General features: G+C 45.5%; 4 protein-coding genes across 4 annotated transcripts; all 4 read right to left on the bottom strand.

Moving 5' to 3' along the window:
- Positions 1-629: 629 nt before the first annotated feature.
- Positions 630-3663, bottom strand: LOC100827359 (TBC1 domain family member 13). The gene is made up of 9 exons (XM_003564828.4): positions 3502-3663; positions 3307-3399; positions 2855-2959; positions 2588-2740; positions 1788-1886; positions 1586-1714; positions 1282-1461; positions 1025-1141; positions 630-937 (listed from the first exon to the last, which is right to left on the bottom strand). Exons 1-9 carry the CDS (start codon positions 3571-3573, stop codon positions 788-790), a joined length of 1098 nt encoding a protein of 365 aa, XP_003564876.1. The 5' UTR covers positions 3574-3663; the 3' UTR covers positions 630-787.
- Positions 3664-4253: 590 nt separating this feature from the next.
- On the bottom strand, positions 4254-5387 carry LOC100827868 (cysteine proteinase EP-B 1). Its single transcript, XM_003564830.4, has one exon. It carries the CDS (start codon positions 5385-5387, stop codon positions 4254-4256), a length of 1134 nt encoding a protein of 377 aa, XP_003564878.1.
- Positions 5388-6941: 1554 nt separating this feature from the next.
- LOC100836246 (lysine-specific demethylase JMJ705) lies at positions 6942-14394 on the bottom strand. Its single transcript, XM_010234409.3, has 7 exons — positions 13097-14394; positions 12915-12993; positions 12763-12830; positions 11303-11453; positions 10205-10866; positions 8881-9453; positions 6942-8549 (listed from the first exon to the last, which is right to left on the bottom strand). Exons 1-7 carry the CDS (start codon positions 14262-14264, stop codon positions 7222-7224), a joined length of 4029 nt encoding a protein of 1342 aa, XP_010232711.2. The 5' UTR covers positions 14265-14394; the 3' UTR covers positions 6942-7221.
- A 10-nt stretch (positions 14395-14404) lies between these two features.
- Positions 14405-19357, bottom strand: LOC100828177 (GPI transamidase component PIG-S). Its single transcript, XM_003564831.4, has 13 exons — positions 19072-19357; positions 18307-18985; positions 17978-18062; positions 17793-17882; positions 17588-17661; positions 16773-16857; positions 16612-16701; positions 16393-16523; positions 15838-15919; positions 15709-15756; positions 15334-15406; positions 15160-15263; positions 14405-14825 (listed from the first exon to the last, which is right to left on the bottom strand). Exons 1-13 carry the CDS (start codon positions 19256-19258, stop codon positions 14706-14708), a joined length of 1848 nt encoding a protein of 615 aa, XP_003564879.1. The 5' UTR covers positions 19259-19357; the 3' UTR covers positions 14405-14705.
- Positions 19358-19586: the final 229 nt, after the last annotated feature.

Here is a 19586-nt window from a genome sequence, read left to right on the forward strand (position 1 = left end):
AAACACCAAAACCTGAAGCAGAGGACGAAACAAACAGGGCCTTAGTTTGTTTTTCCAGGGAAAGCATCATGCGAGCGAAATTGATCTACGTACGTACGCACGCACCTGCTTCTGATTTTTTCCTTTCAACACAGTACTACCATCCGATTTATAGGCACTTGAGTACTTGCCCTGGTACCACACTAGCTTCAAAAAGCCCATTCTAAGTACCATCCAATTGTGACCGCCCGCCATCGCTCATCGATCGATGGTGGTTGGCTGCTCTCGTCCCGGCACATACAGAAGCTGTGGCGGCCGCAGCGTGTCTTACTTAATTTCCATCAGGATTACGCTCGGATTGAACTCGATCAATCACGTTACCCAGTAGCAGCACTGCAGCAGTTCCTGCTTCATCCCTTGCCTATAGCTAGCCACGGCACCCTATGCTCCGTCCCTCCGAGGTGGAGTAGTATCTGTGATACGTATTCTGCCCCAGAGATTGCGAATCCCTGCGCTGCACCTGACGGACCTGGATTCAGTGACATCAGAGCAGCGTGCATGCATAGGGCCCTCCGCCTACGATCGACGGCCCTGTACTATACGCTGCTGCCCATCTCCCACGCGGCCACGCCCGTACACCACAATTTACCTGTAACTCACACCACGAGGGGATGGGGGTGTCATATTAATGAACTTAGATACTACAGCACTACTATGATTAAACACTGTAACAACAGCATTGTTCTGCAACGATGGTAATACAAATGTGTCGATGTTGCAGTCACGGTTTTCAAGTGAACATGTATGTTCATTGCAACTTGTTCGCGACATAGAGGAGGTGGCCGATGTTCGTCGGTGGGTAGCTCTGCAGAAGCTTGAGATTCGCGGTGAAATCGCCAGCCAAGAGGCGTTTTCGGATAAGGATCAGCATTGCGCAGCATATCCTCAGCAGGGTTTCCTGCGTTCTCAATCAGCAGACAAATCTTTAGGCATCGAACTAGAACCGAAGTTTTGCAGAATTAAGAGGTGTGTGCCTTTTTGTTACCTGACGACCATCGGGGTCACTTAATAGTGTGTCCCATATGTGAATAGTATCGGCGAAGTTGAACTCCTGGGTTAGTAGCAGCGTTATCCACCTGAATGCGTAGAACTGGGGATTCACCTGCAGAAAACATGTTTTTTATAAGAATACTGCAGGCACTTCTTCACTTCTATAAGGATAGCAGTATCTGCATCAGTGTGGATTTCCTGCTATAACGCTCCCAAACATGGCGCGGTCTACTTTAGTATGCAAAAACTTACTTCTGTAGTTACTTCCAAATGATGCTGAAGCTCTCTGTCGTACTTTGCTAGGAGTTGCGATAATTTGCAGAGCGTCCCTCGGATGCCAACAGCACTGTTGTCTAGCTTCTGGCAGAAATTGTCCCTAAATCCACTAAGTAGCTCCACGAAGCAAAAGAAAGAATCAGCTTCCGCAAAGTTCTGCAGAGGACATAGATATTCACAAACTCATGTTTCATGACTATGGAAAGCAGGAACTACCTCAACAGTCTGCTCTGCAACAAACAGCATTAAGTATATGGTAAAACAATTGCTTACTCCATACAGCATTTTTAGAATCCGGATCATTCCGAAAAACAAAGAAGAGCGGTGCCAAAATTTCGTTCATCCCTTGCACATATCTTATTCCAGCATTCAGCTTGGCAAAGATAATTAATACGTTTTTCAGAGATTCCTGGTCAGTATCACAAATGGTTAGCCATGTATTTGTGCAGAACACTGTTTAGACTTAGATAGTGGAGATTTACCTGATTAGACTTCGCAAAAGATGAGTCCCCACAGAAGAAATGCATGTCAGGATGAGTGCGTTTCACATCACGGTCAACCTGTTCCATCATCTCGGAATACTGTATTGAAGTTCCAAGACAACGAAAATTTTAGGGTGATGCAAAGTGATGAAATAATACACACATACACTTCACTTGACACCATACACAATGCAAAGTACAAATAAAATAAACCCCAAACGAAAAGGTTAATTAATCCAAAACTAAAAGGCAAGTCTACAAGTTTGAACTTCGAGAATTCAGTAGGCTGGTTTTGCTATTTATGTTCTCAAAACGTGCCAATTCATACCAAATTAAAATTTAAGCAATCCTAAAATTAAGGCAGATATATTGACAGACAGTTCCTTGGCCTGGCATATGCGTCGATTCTGCTTGTTCACAGCAGTAGCAATGCCATTTATCGCATTCTTGTGAAGGCTAAAGGGAAATGTCGATAATGAGATTCAATTGAAGGACCTTGTTCTGATCAAATCATAAATCTTATAAATTCATGCGAATGACATCGATTCAGCCTGAAACTCTAAATAAAACATAAGCACACCCATCAGTGCCTTTTTCGTTTTGAATATTTTTTTTAATACAGTATCTGAGATGAAAGCAGCTCTAACACATGACCCCAATTTCTAAGTAAGCAAAGACAACATATTGCAATAATATAATGGCTCAACCGATGCAGAGGCCGAAGGGATCCCCACCTTGTCTAAAAATAAAAACATATGCAACACAGCCAAAACATAACATCCAAATGCACTAGAGGGTACCTCAGCGAACTGATTCCATTCACTGGTTTTGCCAAAGCTCAAAGGATGCTCCTCTTGGGTTATCTCAGACCTTCGAAGTAACCCGTTGTCAACAAGCTCTTCATTTTCTTCACCGTGCCCTTCTAATCCTCTTGTAGCACAACTTCTACCTACCTAGCAAAATTAGGATTTAGAGCCTCCATTTCCTAGTAAGAATCTACACTAAATAATTAGTACGATCATGATCCAGACAGTCTGATCTGAATGTGAAGTGACAATGTGACATACAGTGTTGCTAAGGAACTCTTCTTTGAAGGCTGCATATTCTGATCTCTTTTTTGTCAACTCCTGCTCCCACAGTGCACGATCATTGGGCAAATAGCCCAATAGCAGCTGCGCAATCAACAAATGTACAGTGAGTCTGTGACTGAAAAGGCAAAAATCACAGTTTTGACAGCATCTTTTCACTCATTCTGACAATTTGAGGACAATTCGTAAAAAAGGGTTAACAGTAGCCCGTTGATGAACATAAAAGGACAGACTGACGAATTTTCACCTGACCTTGCATAAAGGGCAAACAAAATAGACTAGATGACACAAACTGAACTCAGTACATCAATCGTCTGTATCAACTAAGTCATCATCCTTGCACTGCCATCGCCTTTAAGAACATCCTAAATCCTCAGCTTGGGACTACAGGGCAGATTTCAAAAGAACAAAAGGATGAGCCAATCGGGTACCTTCCACACAGTCGACCGAACGCCGGCGCCGTCGGGGACGCCCTGAGCCGCAAGCATCCTCAGCTCGTCGAGATCTATCAGCTTCTTGGACAACTGCAGCTCACCGCCCCCAAGAACCACGCATCAGAAGGACACGACTGGCCAAATAGCAGGAGGCAAAATCTAAGGAGTGAGGAAGTAGACGGGGGGACTCACCGCCGCGAGAATACGTGACTGCCGCGAGATCTCTAGCTCCGCCGGCGGAGGGGATATCGGTGAGCTCGCCATGGATTTGGGTATCGCAAGACACACTCATCCGCGGTGGGTTCCGAACTGTCTGGGTCAGGACCCAGGCGGGGACATGTACTGTGATCTGCTCACGACCGTAGATTTGTTGGGACCGTTCTAATGGACGTCCGACATTATCCGGTGACTTTTGCGCGATTAGAACTAGGACCCACTTTTTTTTTACACAAATGATTAAGGACCCACTTGTTTTTCCCCCTACTTGGGTTAAAACTAAAACCCAAGCCCAGTAAGCCCTAAGCGGAAGTCCTTCAACGGCCCAAGTATCCGATAGCACGTACTCCATGAAGGAAATCAAATCAAGACGAACCATTCCTCAATTTAAAACCGGTTCAGTAGCCTACCGGGAAAAGCAAATCAATTCAAATCTTTTCATCCATTTCTCATACAAACAGGAACTAACTGGTAACAAATAGAACACGATATTAACAAACTTTTTCGTAGTACATGTTTCCCATTGCCACGAAGAACACCGCGTTACATTACCAGCACCACATTACATTACAGAAGCCTATATCTCAGTATACTAGTACTGAACTTAATCTCATTTTATTGCGCGACGTATAATAGACTATGAGGAATGATAAAACAATACTTGTGGTAACAAAGGTACACAAACCATTACTAATTCAGACGATACACACTTCGTCGTATATATAATCTCACTGGGAGTAGTACGCCTTCTTCTCCCCGAGCGCGCGCCGGGGCTTCTTCTTCGTCTGCTCGTTCTTGACAGGGTACGAGGCTTCCATGGCGATCCCACAAAGCCCGCCATCAACCCCGGAGTCCCTCTGCATCCTCACATACCCATGCTCGCCCCACCCAGGGCCCCAAGAGTTCTTCACGATCCAGTACTCCTTCCCGTCCTCCTCCGCAACCCCGTACCCAACAACAGCAACCCCATGGTCCAACTCACTGCCACAATCCCCAGTGAAAACCCCCTCGGAGTAAAACTGGAACGCCTGGCCGCCGGCATCAATGGCCACGGACACGGGCTGGTGGGCCACGGCCTTGGCTAGAGCTTCCTCGTTCCCGGCCGGCACGCTCTGGTGGCCGTCGATCCGGACGGACACGGAGGATCCACGGTTGGCGTTGCAGGTGCCGTTGGATGCGTGGTACGGGTAGGCGGCTTCCGTGGCGAGGCCGCCGGCGCTGTGGGCGATGAACTCGAAGGCGCTCTCCATGAGCCCGCCCTGGCACCCGTTGTCGTCGCCGCCCGTGTCGCAGTCGATGAGCTCTTGCTCGGAGAGGGACACGAGGCTGCCCGTCCGGATCGCGTTGAGGCCTTCCACGGACGCCACGGCGGAGAAGGCCCAGCAGCTGCCGCATTTCCCCTGGTCCTTGACGCCCGTCACGGCGCCCTTCTGGCGCCAGTCCACGGCCTGGGGAATGTCCTTGACGGTGTCGTAGATGAAGCCCGGGATGGACTGGGCCGGCCTGGTATGGCGGTGGAGTGGGCCGGCGAAGGTGGAGCGGAACTCGGCCTGGTCCATGTCGCCGAAGCGGTTGAGGCGGAGGCGGTAGGATGGGCCGTTATTGTTGGTGCTTGTGTCGTTGAGGCGGGTGTTGTGGGCGTGGATGAAGAGGACGTTGGACTTGAAGGTGCCGAAGCGGCGGTGCTTCTCGGCGTGGTGCTGCGGGGGCAGCCGGTGCGCGCTCTGCCACCGCGTGTAGAGCTCCCACAGCGCTTCCTCTGACTCCAGGTCCTTGGCGTCGAACGGGATCGCGCTGCACAAGGAAACCACGGCCAGCAGGGCCAAGCAAGCCACCAGAAGCTTCTTGCTAAGCAGCCCCATTGTGGTTCTAGCTAGTTGCTGCCTTCGTATACGCAGTACTGAACTACCGGCTCAGCTCAGCTGCTGCTTGGGGGCTGGGCTTAGCTTTGGAATGTGAGTGAGGCCGATGAGGAGGGAGGAGAAGGGAGGTGGCGTATTTATAGGTGCAGATCACGTACTCTGGGGAAGAAGCTTGCAAATGCAATGCCGGGAGAAGGAGGAGAACGATGTTCTGGCCGGTCGGCAGACTTGCTTTGCGGCGGGAAAGGCACGAGGTTTTAAAACGGCGGTAACAGAAAGGGGAGCTGAGGGTGTCAGATTCTGCTCGGGGTTACGGTTGCAGCCAGCAAGTTGCGTGCGTGTGTGTGTGCTGATGGTATCGGCCGGCGAGACGTCGACCAAGATTCCGGCCAGATTCACCGAGATCGACCATACGGGATCGTTCCCCGTTAAGTTCCTGGCCGAGGTACGTGATATTCATTGGTTGGGTCGGATCGCGCACCGTGAATTGATAGCCTGCTCATCGTAGGTAGGTGTGCAATTTTATGCATGGATCGAACGGATGCTACCGTGCTACGTAACGTACGTACGCCGGCGGCGGCTCTAGTGCTCATAAAATCTGTAGATGCAGTTACCGGTGACACTTGATCATACGTACGTACGTACGTATACGGTATACTCTTAGTGCATGCTGTGTTCCGTTGCGTTTTCTGTGTCAGTCGATCGAGAGGATCAAGCACGTCATTAATGGCGGTCGTGGAGTCCGAGGGTGCTAGCTAGATTGGTCACCGAGTGCGTATCAGCAGTCAGTGTATTGGTGCATCTTTTCTTCTTCCTTTTTTTTCTCCAGTGAATCTACACTCTATGGCTTGCTCGCGATAAGGATTTCTGTATCGCAGTATCGGGGCTGTACGAGCTGCTCCTCGCCTCCACCGATCCTTCTCTTTAGGAGCCATCCGTCATTCACCTTTTTTTTTTTTTGAAGGAAGCCTCTTGCAATGGTTTAGAATTTAGAGGATTTTGTAATTTAAGAGTTTGTCCATCTTCAGTATAGCTTCCACTTCAACACCTTGTAGTGCGTTATCGATGAACATGTGGCTTTGTCTACAGAACGAACTTCGACGTTCAAATGCGGTGAGTGTACGGGCTAATCTGAGGTCGAGTTTAACTCATTTTGGATTAGTGAAACTGAAACGAACTTGGTCTGGACCGCACACGGTTTGCTAGTTCTCCGATCTCACTTTCAGTTCCAGGAATGCCGTGGATGATGGACCCGCTGCGTGCCTGACGCACTTGGCAGCTATTTCAGTTCTGATCTCAACTCTCAAGCCTAATAGCGCCAAAGCGATGCAACAACATCCCACAAGCTGGCAGCCCAACAGGCAACAGCACAAACAGACCAACAACTGCAGCCAACGGATGCTGTGCCTTGCTTTCAGTGCACCGCCGTCGCGTTTTTTTTAATGGAGTGGCTTATTACTGTACATCTTACATGAACAACATCACCAGAACTTAAAGAATTTTCTTTTCATCCATACCACGAGGTTAAGACGGAAAATAAATAGAGGCAAAGAGTTAGAGAGATCGGATTGTAATATGACAGTTAACCATGCATTCAGTGCTAACGTCAATACATCAGGGCATCAAGCATCATGTCAGTGCTAAACAAGGTGAATTAGTAATCATGGAGAATGATGAATGAAATTGGCGACATAGGGAGCACACTGATTGCGGTGCAGATAGAATCGCCTAATAAAGATATCAGTGCTAAATTACTGAAATCGTGAGCAGACTACCATGGGCTCCGGGCGCTGGTGGAATATATACAAACTCACTACCCCTGTTGCTTCTGGTACTACCACAACTTGCTACTGCCTTGGTTGCTCTTGTGTTTGTTAGTCTTCTTGGTTGAATGACCTGTCCTGCGTTTGTGACGGCTGAAATCTGATACAAACCTGAATGTCTGCGTACACCCTGGCTCATGGCAAACATAGGGCCTGTCGCCCGTATGAACCCTAAGATGCTCTGTCCTTGCCCATGTCCACTTGAATGCCACATCGCAACCCTCCCACGGGCATTTCAGCGGACGGTCGTCCGTGTGAACCTTGCGGTGCTGGAGCAGATACCTGTGCACGAAGAACTTCTTCCCACAGCCCTTCACTGGGCAAATGTTGTGCTTATGCAAGGACAGTTCCTTTTTTGTGTCAAAACTCATCAAACAGCCATCGATATTGCAGACATACTCTTCCTGCTTTGGATCTCTTGGAGTCCCCGTCTCCCCTGTGGCTTCCTTTGCTTCTGTTCTGGTTCTCTGCTTAGTGTAACAGCTCACAGAAGAGCCCTTGGTAGCGGATGGGTGCTCCTTTTCATCCTTAAGAGATGCAGTAGGAGGCATTATCTGGTTCTTTGCTTTGACTTTAGTCTTCTGCTTTGACGGTCCTGGTCTCGACGGGCAAGTGACCTCTGACTTTGGACGCCCAGCAGGATCCTCCTCTTCTGTCATCTCTGATTTTATCTTGTTTGCTCTGTTGGCAATCCTAGAGCTAACACGGAGAACCACTCCAGCTGGTGAGGGGGAGGGCACTTCAGCAACACCTTTTAATGCTCCGGAGTTGCACTCTTGAGTTTGCTTGATCCTCTTGCTGTTTGTTTCCTTAAGAATCATGTTCTCCCTTTTCTTGCTTGATCTCATTACAGCTGTTATAGTGCTACCAATTCTTTTGGAGACTTCAACTCCACTAGAATTGTCAATCTCTTCCAGTTCATGGCTTTCAATTCTCCGAGCCAAGTACGGATGGACCTGGTTTGACATCCATACTCTCCCACACCACCGGCCAGCAAAGACCACTTTCTTCTGCCTTCCTTGATTTCTCTCGCAAGTCTTCAGATTTACTGGTGAATTATCAGGAGAATCACAGCCAAAAGCCCTATAAATGACTTTGTTGTACGGTATTTGTTTGTTATATATAGGAGATTTGGCAAGATTTGCACTGTAGTAAAGATTATCACCCAGTTTAACAGCCCAGTCACTGTTTGTTGGTATTGTTTCCTCATCCTGCAGGACTTCTTGTATCATATCCCGATCCTCCATGTTGGCTTCCCTGAAATGGATGTCCTTCCAGTCATACTCAACTTTCATTTCTGCAGCTAAAGTCCTTGCTTCTGCTTCTATTTTAAGATATTCTGTACAAACCATAGCAAACAAGTCAATTTGAACCAAGAAAGCAGTGTTAACTATTCGGTATTATGGACACCTGAAGCACAGAAAGTCAAAATCTACACATAAAATTACCAAAGTTGATTGGAGTATTATGTCCTTTTGAACAAAAAATAAAGACAACTTAGTAGCATGTCCTGGATGGCCCGTGCATAAACGAATTCAAGTACAATCATAATAAGCCATTGCTCAGTCAGACTGAAAACATGCATCTCTAAAGAGGGTGCCAAAAGTTCTAAAAATATTTAGATAAAAAGGTGCATTGCATCACGATGAATGATCAGCTTGATGACTGACCTGGGCGACATAAAAGAATAATATGGGCACCACCAATTGCTTGGAGTCGCTTCTCAACCTCGACAGCATGCTCAAGACAAAATACATGCATTCTTGATGAATCCTTGTCAAATTCCACAATTGGTTGATCAGAGATGTTAATTGTAGCTGTAGAGCTTCTAGGGTCACCCGTAGCAATTGCAGTGCTCTTACATCTGGCATCATAGTCTGTGCCACCGGTAACAAGTGGCTCCTTTACAATCTTTTTTGAATTTGACGGCTCAGATTGACCCTTCTTTTCCATCGACTGATAAATATTATTTGGCTGAAAACCTTCAGATAGTGCCATCTTAAGTAGATATTTGTTTCTTGTGCGAAAACCCCTTGGACCATTCAAAATACCTGAGCCACCAATACATTGGGAGCTCTGGGATGATGGTCTTTCTTGGCATTTAATGCTACTTGAGGACATCTTCGTTCCATCAAAACAAACATGACTTGAATCATTGTGCTGCGATTCAGTCATGTGCCTCGATAATTCACTGCAGTCATGACAGACTTTAATTTTTTTGTTCTGAATATCTTCATCAGAATCTGATTGAGATCAGGAAGACATACATTGGATTAGATAACATGATTGATGCTATAAGCAAAAATAAACTAGATGAAATGCACTACCGCCTAGAAAACAAACTAGAAATCCAACAAGAGCTACACAAGTTACATCCATGAGTATTTGCTCTACAAGCATCCAACTCTCCTCTGTTTGGACTTTGTCCTACCTATCATGCACATAAACCAGTATTGCATGATGTGCAACCAAATAGGAGATAGCCATCATAAACTATTCACTTCCACATTCCATCATAAGGAATACACCAAAGCAGAATTCCAAATAAGATAATCCAAAAATGATGTAAAGCAAAATTTTAAAATTCGTCCATTTTCCGAGGCAACAAGCACTGAAACATGTATGTATTTCTGGATAACATCTCTCAAAAAAGCACAACTTATCCTGAGGTACAGTTGCATGTTTAACATAATCAGAGAATGGAAGTTTCAAAGCTAATGTTCTTTTTTCTTAGCTGTGGAATTTAAAAGAAGGTTATGATTCCCAAGAAAATGCAATCAGAGGGTCAAATCTCCATCTGTTTTAACTACTGAATTCAGAATGGTCTATTTTCTCAAGGGATCGTAAATGCATTGATAGTTTGATGACTACTTACTAGAAATTCTGTAACAGAAAATATGAGTATCTCGGCACATAAACCCTCTCAATAAATAAGCCCATGTTGATTAGCAAAATAAGTCAACAATGCAGAGTTTCATGGTGTGCGTAACTTACGCAGAATGCCACCATCAGTCCCTTCACTTGTTGCATTTGCCGGATGTATCCTTCCAGAATTAACAAGCTGATCATTAATCAAATTATAATCAGAAGACATCAAGTATTTTGATGTACACTCTCTTGGTTTGATGACAGCCACACACGAGAAACTTAAAATCCCACAGCTGACACAGGATAATAAACCCTGATCTAAAAGCCCAGCAGCACTGATTACATCCACTTTATCACCTTCTGCATTATGTGTATCAGATGAGCAAGACAAATTTACACAATCATGCATACTTCCGGAGCAGACTGATGATGGACTTTCTTTCGACGAAGACAAAGCACCACAGTTTATAATTTCACCATTCCTATCAAAAGTCTCTGATAAGCATCTCGACTCTTCTAGAGCTTCTCCACTACTGCATAGGCCATCTGAAGTATTGGATTTAGCTTTTAATTGGGATCTTGAGCGCAAAGCTGAAAGAACAGGACCATCATCGGCATTTATAGGGAGAATGATACAAGAAGATCCATCATTCAGAAGAGAACTAAGAAGTTCATTGTCTTCAATAGCATTTTGGACAAATATCTTTTTGACCAACTGCCCCCCTTCACCCTTCTTCTTCTCCTTTAATCTAGAACTTCGTGGTTCCATTGGCCCAATAGACGGATCCCTAGAAGCATACAAGTTGAAAACAAGTAAAGGGTCCGAAAACATGAAAATGCCACACTTGATGCCAACTCCAAGCACAGAAAGAGCTATGTTACAAAATAGCTCCATGAACATATATGCAAACAAGGTTACCAGATTAAAGCATTAACATCAAATCAAGGCTATTGCAAGACACAAAATATACAACTTCCTTGCCTGGATCAACGAAATTGAAAGGGGACATCAGAATGTTGTCAACACAGAGCACAGAACCATATATCAGGTAACACATAGGCATTATTGATTACACACCTGCTGACCAACTATTTTTAGGTGTAAACATAATGCAAGCTGGGCAACAGTAAGGACTTGTGAGATCACTATTTCTTGTAGGACCAGAAGACTAACAAATCATCTCACAAGTGTGCATCATGAAGCATGCAAATTTTGTCGAATACCTTATGCACATTGACAGTGCAAGTTCGTAAAGCAGTTGATAGTGTGAAAGCATGGGAGGTCGATTGATTGATGCTCTCCTGATTGCGGCCTCTTTTGCTACTCTCAACCATTCAGGGGTAGCTATATTTGATGCCTCACCACAATTGAAACCTGCCCACAAGAAAGAAAAGAAGTTCTCATGGGGTTAACTGCAATTGGAAGATCCAGGAAAGTGATGTCAAGTAACAGTTACACATCTTGCATATGTCATACGAACAAAAATCTTCATGTTTTCCAATAGCATGCCATAGGAACAAGAATCCTCATGAGTAATGTGCACCAGTGTTCACTGTGGAACAAATCTTGCATTTGCATATTGAACACCTGCCTCGATGAGATAAATCGACGAAAGCCCCATATCAAGATGCACAAACAAACTTGGGAAAGAGATAGATATTTTAATATAACTATAAACCCAGGGTGATCTTTATCACAATGGTAATACTCCCTCCGTCCCATATTATGTGACTCAAATTTGCCCAAATATGGATGTATCTATGCCTAAAAAACGTCTAGATACATGTAATAGAAAGTCACTTAATATGGGACGGAGGGAGTAGTTCCTTATTTCTAGCACATGCTCCAATTCTTTTCCGCAATGCCTACAGTCCTCTGGTCTCAAACTCAAACAGTCTAGAAAGCATTTGTGTTTCTTTTTTTATTGCAACTTTATGGTACATTAAATAGTAGTGTACAAAGTAAACTGTAAATCATTTGGCTCAAACTCAATCAGTCTAGAAAGCCTTTGTGTTTCATATCGCACCTTGAGAATACATACAAAAATGCAAATGCATTCCAAGTATACAATTTCTAATAGAAGGTTGGCATCACAATTATCGCTCTTTTTTTTATAAGAATTGTCTACCTTATATATTCCAAACAGACTAGAAGTCTGAAGTACAACAGAAACCTGAAACCTGAACGAGTCAGGACAAAGTAAAAAACAAAACATGAAAGACGAGCTTGTGTTTAAGGCGATCTCTCAGACAGTTGATCAGCCCAGAGTAACAGCAGAAGCCTAAGAGCTTCCTTGTTCGTTCTCACACTACACAAGCGAAGGGAGTCAGCAATTTGTACCTTGACCGCAGAAATCGGCAGATTGATATTATCAAAAGTTCTGGCGTTACGAGTATACCATAATTGAGATGCACAGGCAGCAAAGAAGATGAACCAAAGGTGATCCACTTTGGGACAAAAAAGTCTTGCCAAAATCATCTAGCTAACCTACTATTTAACACAGCTAGTCATGTATAGTTTTCTTTCAAACCATCATTTTGTATAATTTGGGACAAAAAAGTTTGATGTTATGCAAACGTTGCGTTTGGAAGCATAAATGTGTATGCAACTATGCATGCATCAAATAGAAATACAACACGAAAATAGAGGCTTATCAGTGACGTGAACTGGAGCGAGTGCTCACCATGGCTGAAACCGCAGTGATATGATCCTGGGAAAGTGACCACGAAGTCCCCTTCATTCTGCACCAACCTGTTTCCATGTACAGAAACAGACCCCCGTCAACAACCACACAAGGGTCAAATCAAATTATTCGAAAATGGAAGAAGGCAACACCTGCAGCAAGGTACCCCCAAGCCCACGAGCACTTCAGGCGACATCACAGTTGTTTTCTTCCCCAGCGTCGCGAAGGTTTCTGCACCCCCAATTCACAATTCCACGAAATCACTTTGCAATCGGAAAAACAGAGGACAACATCTAGTACTATTAGAGAACAAACGGCTGCAGCCGCCACTCACCTAACGGGTTCACCTCCCCGCCATACCCGTGCTCGCGGACCACATCCTCGAAGGCGAGCGCAGCGTCGCGCGGCACCCCGTACCACGTCTTGGCGGCCCCGAAGTGCATGTAGTTGAGGCTGTGCAGGTCGTGGTCCTCGACGTGCCAGGCGAACCAACTGAAGGTCATGCCGACGTACAGCATCGGCGTGTTGACCCCGGGGACCTCGTCCCGCATGAAGCGCAGGAGCGAGCCGGGGCTCCTGGCGGCGCCGCGCATGTTCCAGGCCGTCTCCCCGACGTGCGCCTGCTGACTCGGGGGCCGTGCAGCGCAGGTGGAGGGGGCGGAGAAGCCCGAGCCCGGCATGTCGCTGGCGTAGTCGACCGTGACGGGGCGGTCGGCGGACGCGCTCCAGAAGAGCGCCTCGTGTTCTAGCGGGGAGAGGTGCTTGGAGGCAGGGACGTTGAGGCGGGCGAGGAGCGTCTTCCGGGAGGCGGCGGCCCTGGACTCGAACTGCGGGAGGGTGTAGGAGCGGGAGGATTGCCAGACGGCGGTGAGCGCGGGGCGGCGGCTGCGCGGGGAGAGGCCGAGCTGCTGGTGGCGCGCAGGGAAGGTCGGGGCCGGGTCGTCCGGGTGGAGCGCGGCGAAGGAGCGGGTGAGGTTGGAGAGGGTGGTCTTCTTAGGCGGCTGCGGGCAGGGCGGCACGACCTTGCAGATGCCGAATGGCTCCGCGGCGGGTTCGATCTTCAGGATGTAGGCGACGGGGTCGGCGAACTCGGCAGCGGTGGGGTGGAACTCGGGCGCCAGGGGCAGGGATTTCAGCCACGGGGGGACCAGCTCCGCCGCCACCCGGGCCGGCGGGGGCGGCGACGAAGACGACGACATCATCGCGCTGGGATGCTGTGCGGTGCGGTTTCCGCCGGCGGTGATGCTAGTCGCGCATTGGGAGACAGCGCAAGAGGAGAGAGGTTTTTGGTTCAGTTTTGGGGGAGGGGTTTGGGAGCGGAGGAAGGCAAGAAGAATGAAGGAAAGCGAAACCAATGGAAGAAGGAGAGGAGCCCGCAACGGCAACCGCTGCCGGAGGCCCGCCTGCGGTGCGGTTCGCCGTGGACTCGAGTCGCGGTTCGTCTCTCTGCCCGTGTGTTCCGTAACTGCGCAAGGATGCGGTTTTTCCTTGCAGTTTCTCATCACTCGCAGTTTCTCATCACTCGCCGTTGTGGGTTCTTTTCTTCTCCGCGTGGGCCGTTAACCAGAAGAACCCACAAGTTAATAATGGCTTGTCTATCGGAGTACGTGAGATCAGTAATTCATGTGAAAGGAGAGAAGTATTAATTCTAGTACGACCAAAATTTGGTTTCATGGCACATTCGCTTCTACAACAAAAAATTGGCTTTCATGGCACATTCGCCCGGACTAGGAAATCTACCATAAGTTACACAGCTTTACACTACACACGCATACAAATAAACTCTGCTTGTCTACCTAGGATCAGCATAATAGTCCACACCAGTTCCGTGTCAGGTCCCAGATGTGTAAGTATGGCACCATTACAGATCATCTACCTTCCCTGCCAAATTTCGTGAGATGATAGCCAAGCCTGAAGCAGTGATGATGCTGGCGCCGGGCAGATCAGGAGGCTGTGGCCTGGGAAGCGAGAAATGCCAAGTATTTCCCCCGTTCTACCTTGTAGCGCTTCAGCTCTTTGATTGCCGCCAGCAGCACATGCAGAGAAACTGGTGCGAAGAATGGCTGCACAAAGTAAATCATGACGATCTCAGGTCACTAGTGTTGCATTGTTTTGATTTAACGAAGCTCCATTTATGACTTAATATACTGCAGTGGTCCATAAAATGAGTAGTGCAAAGTCGTAGCATGGAAGAAAAGGAGGTTAATTGAAATTTAACGTAACTTTCATCCCAGTGTTATACGACTCGGATAAAAGGAGGTTATTTTGCAGACTATTATGCTGTAATCTTGGTTAATTGAAATTCATGGGTGAAGAATATGGTAATATTAAAAAAAAAGTGCCAAACGGCAAATCACAAATTTAACCGCCAGAGGCCTAATTCAGCGAATAACTAACCATGTAAATCGCAAAGTAGTGCTCCACTGAAGCATAACTGATAGACATAACGGATGGATGAAAAAAAGCATCCTCGGCCAATGCCCTTGCCCTTCTTGCAGACACTGCAGGACAGTACATATATTTTTACCAATCTCAGATTAACTTGTGCACGATTTTTTTTTCTAGATTTACCTGCTGAAGAGTCACTTATTCCAAGAGTGGCGTTTCTTTGAGCTAAACTTGCAGCTTCAAGAGAAAGTTCAACCTGGAAACGGAATTTTTATTTATCATAAGTCAGCACAAACTCGATCTTGTATGAAGTTGGTGATTTTATTACACTACAACTTAGTTGGAAGAGAACTAGATCCACAAAAGACTATCATGTAAAGGTGCATAAACGTACACATGAAGGCATGACAACTGACAACAGTACCATGTGGAGTTTTATCTGAATGTTCAGTTGCTGGATGTATTTGCAGGTAAAAGGGTGTCCAAAAAATCGCTATAAAAGCACTACTACACAGAACCATGAGGTATCCACTTAGCAAGAGCGGCAGAGGAACAAACCTGCTTTCCAATTTCATCCATGACAATCATTCTTGGAAGGGATTGGACCTATCAACAGAAACAACATTAGTGCATGTCTCGATGAAGAAGAACTGCTTATATATATCTCATTCAGAACTTATGATGTACCAAGCTGGAAAGAGACTCCAAGGTGGTGAGGCATGATAAAAGACTGGAACAAGCATGATGCCGGTATAATAAATCTAATTCCCTGCAAAAGAACATGAACAAGAATCCCAATATAACAGTTAGGAAACTTGGAAGTCAACTTCTGTAAAGAACCTTAGAGATCAACAAGTTTGACAATTAAACAAAACTAAGTGAACTTCTAAACTCAAAACTGCTGGAATTTGAAACAGGAATTTACAGAGGGAGGGTAGAGAAAAAACAGGATTTCACACACTAATTACAAAAATATAAAGCAGTCGCATCATTCTAGATAGTAATATTTAGATGAGATCTTCAAACTTGATGACTGTGCTCTCTAATTTATGCAAACGAGTACTGATGATTTGCAAACATGCAAACTTTTGCAACAAGAGTACAAGAACGTGATAACAACGGTGGCAATGTGACAAAGAATATAAAATACGCATTTTAGAATTTCTATAACTGTATTCTGTCGTAACAAAATGAACTTTGTGCCATGATAATTCTATTAAACAAGCAGGAAGATATTCTCACCATTGTGCAAACCCCTTTTCACTAACTACAAATTTAGTTGCCACATCCATGCCTTGTGTAAGATGATTTGGTTTTAAACCAAATAATTGTCTTAGTTGTCCAATGAAGATTTCCAGAGTCTCCATAAGTTCCTGTTGCATGTAAATACATCAGCCTATAATGCTCTTGCAGACATATAGAAAAAGGAAAATATTAGTAGTAAATATAAATTCTACAAACCTGTGATGACATTTTGGTCCGAGTACCATGCGCCTTCTTAGAACCAAGTGAACAGCCTGGTGGGTTCCAAATAACAACACCTCCCCACATCTACAAACCAAGATAACACTGTTAAGAAAAATGGTAAGATGGACAACACAGAGAAGGTACACGGTACTTACAGGGGAAATGAATGCATTAGTTTTCGAAAGCTCCCCATCTGGAAGCTGCAAATACAAAGGGCATTCCCTTGCAGATGGAATATACCTGTTATTAAAGAAAACATAGTTTAGATGACTAAATGAGCATCCATGATGTTTATATACAATTTACTAGATAAATGCAGGTGCATTGCTACAGAATTTAAAAAAAAATATTACATGCATGAGTAATAAATATTTATGTGCTCATATTTTCCGGTTTTATGCTAAATAGGGAATTGTCTCAAAATATTTATTTCAGAAAACAATTATCTCAAAAGTATACGTCAAACCAAATCAGCTTCAATCAAAAGATCGTGATACATATATACATCACACTGAATGAGTGGCAATCAAGTGATTGTCTAACAAGCTAGGGAATAGTCCCAATAGGGTGAACGGATGACCACCAACTCAAATCTTTTTAAATGTAAAGAAAAAGATACTGAACTTGGTAATTAGAACCGTTTAAGATATTGTCCTATGTCTGTATAAACTTGAAAATCATGATTCCGGATGAAAAAAAAAGTCATGCGAAATGGATTTTTAACAGGAAAAGAGGAAAAGGAACTACCAAACAACGGAATCACAGGATCGTCAAAAAACAATGGATCCCATCAGATCAACCAGAAGTTTGCCAGAGGAAAGGAGAGAGTAATAATTATAAGAAGCAAAATTCAGAGTAGCAGGAGACATGAGAAAGGAATTATCCTCATGTTTGAGAACATGAGCCATATCATATCTTGCAAATTGTACAACAAATATTCAAAGATGTGGATCTGGCCTAAGAAACATACACCACAAATTGAAGAACTTTTGATCGTCCGGTAGCTGAGATTGATGTATCCAAGTGCCACTCGTTTGAATTCACCTATCAATTTAATTGCATGATTAAATTAGTTCTGCAGACACTTGACAATACAGGCACTGACAAGCAGTTCTACAGAAAATGCAGCAATGGACAAGACAAGATTACTTCGACAGAGCAAGTCAAAGACATACAAAGAAAGGAATGTCTCCCATACTAAGGATACTGCCACCCAGTTTATCGTCAAAATAAGAATAGGACGATTTTGGAGTGTGGTACAAAACCTGAAAAGAAAAACAGCAGTACAGTACTTATTAATAGTCGCACCTTCAAAAGAGATAGAGAACACATGCTTAGACCAAATAAGGCAAATATGCACCTGACTCTCTATATTAATATCAGCAATTGGTCGCAGTGCCTCAACCACAGGAGTCAGCATCCTCTCACCAATATTCTCAAACTCCCTGCATGAAGTGGGATGCCTAACTGTAAAAATTCCAACAGCAGCAGCAAAATAATAGGACAACAAGTTTTATCTTTGCAAGTAGCTAACCACAATCACAAAACTTCAATTTATCCTAAATAATAATAAAAACTATAAGATGTTCATAGTCCATAATATAGTATAGCTGTGCTTTACATAAACAACAAAGTTACAACAGGGTGTGACAATAATTTGCATACCATGTTGTAAGTTTTTGTTCTTACCAATCGTAGACCCAATCACTTGGATCGGCATTCAACAAGCTAAATGAAAGAACAACATTCCCATCTGAACCAACTGGCATGAACTCTCCTTTCCCAATGCCTGTCTCACCATCCTCAATACCGCCGTTCATGAAATACTTGATGAATACCTTGCCAACAAGTGACACAGCCTCAGCATCATCGACCTTACCGACGACCCAAGCGTGACGGTGTTTTCCGATCACAACCCTCGGTTCATTCCCATCATCACTCTCAACGACGACGACAGTGTAAACCTTCATCCCATCCACATGCCCACCACCCAATGCAGAGTGCAGCAAATCATCGAACACTTCGTCGCCGCGAACCAAGTCTGCAGTGTTCACAGAGCCACATTGCCAGGTCGAACCAGCAGTGCTGCTGCTGGAGCAGCTACCTTCCGACTGGACAGTGACTGATACGGATAGGTTCCCGGTAGTAGAAGAGGCGATGAGACCTTGGGGCTGGGTCGAGATTGTCTGCTCCAGGTGATCGGCAAGGGAGGCAGCAGAGGGGCCAGGGCCGGAGCGGAGGAAGACCGCATGGAGACCGCAGGGGAAGGAGGGGGGGTTAGATTGGAGGCGGCGGGACAGGTCGCCGATTGCATCAGAGGGCAGCGGCGACCGGTGGATCTCGGTGGATTTGAGCAGGAAAGGCAGTCCTGTGGAGAGTCAAAGCGAGATGCGCGGGGGTTATACGGAGAAGACGAAAATCCCTGGTAGAATCGGAGAGATGGGGGGTTAGTACCGACGATGAAGGAGACGAGGACGGAGGCGGTGAGGATGAGGCGCTTCGTGCCGGGCTTCTTCGTGCGCGGCAGCGGCTTGTCGCCATCGGCGTCGGTGGGAGAGGAAGTGGACGGCAACACGGAGGATTCGTCGGCGCCGGAAGAAGAAGGTAGCGGCGGGGTCTCGTCGCCGGCAATCTCGGCCATCTTTCGACTCGCCGGAACTGGGAGTGGGGATCAGCTGGTTTGCCGGTAGCGTGGTTAGTCTGCTGACAGATGGGACCCGCGGTGTGGCCGGTTACGTTTGGCGTTGCGGCTATCTTGAGACCGCGTGGATAGACAGCAGAACGGTTCTAAGTTGAGTGTTTTCTTAGAGAAGGTTCTAAGATCTAAATTGAGTTTCTGAATCTTAAAATCTTGTTGTTAAAGGAATGATTTCAGCTATAAGTGAGCAAACAACTCGTACGAATTTTGAGTATTACTTGGTCCTGCGTATATGTGATTTTCTAATACCAAAATCATCTTATTCAATGCT

The sequence above is a fragment of the Brachypodium distachyon genome, chromosome 2 (assembly GCF_000005505.3).
Source record: "Brachypodium distachyon strain Bd21 chromosome 2, Brachypodium_distachyon_v3.0, whole genome shotgun sequence".
Classification (NCBI taxonomy): Eukaryota; Viridiplantae; Streptophyta; class Magnoliopsida; order Poales; family Poaceae; genus Brachypodium; species Brachypodium distachyon.

What these genes read in the sequence shown, in the direction of transcription:
- LOC100827359 (XM_003564828.4), bottom strand. Translation starts at nt 3,573, where the DNA reads ATGGCGAGCTCACCGATATCCCCTCCGCCGGCGGAGCTAGAGATCTCG. An exon ending in ATTTGGAAGTAACTACAGAA is followed by an intron (nt 1,142 to 1,281) that starts GTAAGTTTTTGC and finishes TGTTTTCTGCAG; the next exon opens with GTGAATCCCCAGTTCTACGC. An exon ending in GTGACCCCGATGGTCGTCAG is followed by an intron (nt 938 to 1,024) that starts GTAACAAAAAGG and finishes TTGAGAACGCAG; the next exon opens with GAAACCCTGCTGAGGATATG.
- LOC100827868 (XM_003564830.4), bottom strand. Translation starts at nt 5,387, where the DNA reads ATGGGGCTGCTTAGCAAGAAGCTTCTGGTGGCTTGCTTGGCCCTGCTG.
- LOC100836246 (XM_010234409.3), bottom strand. Translation starts at nt 14,264, where the DNA reads ATGAGAAACTGCAAGGAAAAACCGCATCCTTGCGCAGTTACGGAACAC. An exon ending in CGGGGAGGTGAACCCGTTAG is followed by an intron (nt 12,994 to 13,096) that starts GTGAGTGGCGGC and finishes TTGGGGGTGCAG; the next exon opens with AAACCTTCGCGACGCTGGGG. An exon ending in TCACTGCGGTTTCAGCCATG is followed by an intron (nt 11,454 to 12,762) that starts GTGAGCACTCGC and finishes TCTTGTGGGCAG; the next exon opens with GTTTCAATTGTGGTGAGGCA.
- LOC100828177 (XM_003564831.4), bottom strand. Translation starts at nt 19,258, where the DNA reads ATGGCCGAGATTGCCGGCGACGAGACCCCGCCGCTACCTTCTTCTTCC. An exon ending in CTAATGCATTCATTTCCCCT is followed by an intron (nt 16,702 to 16,772) that starts GTAAGTACCGTG and finishes CTTGGTTTGTAG; the next exon opens with ATGTGGGGAGGTGTTGTTAT. An exon ending in GGACCAAAATGTCATCACAG is followed by an intron (nt 16,524 to 16,611) that starts GTTTGTAGAATT and finishes TACATGCAACAG; the next exon opens with GAACTTATGGAGACTCTGGA.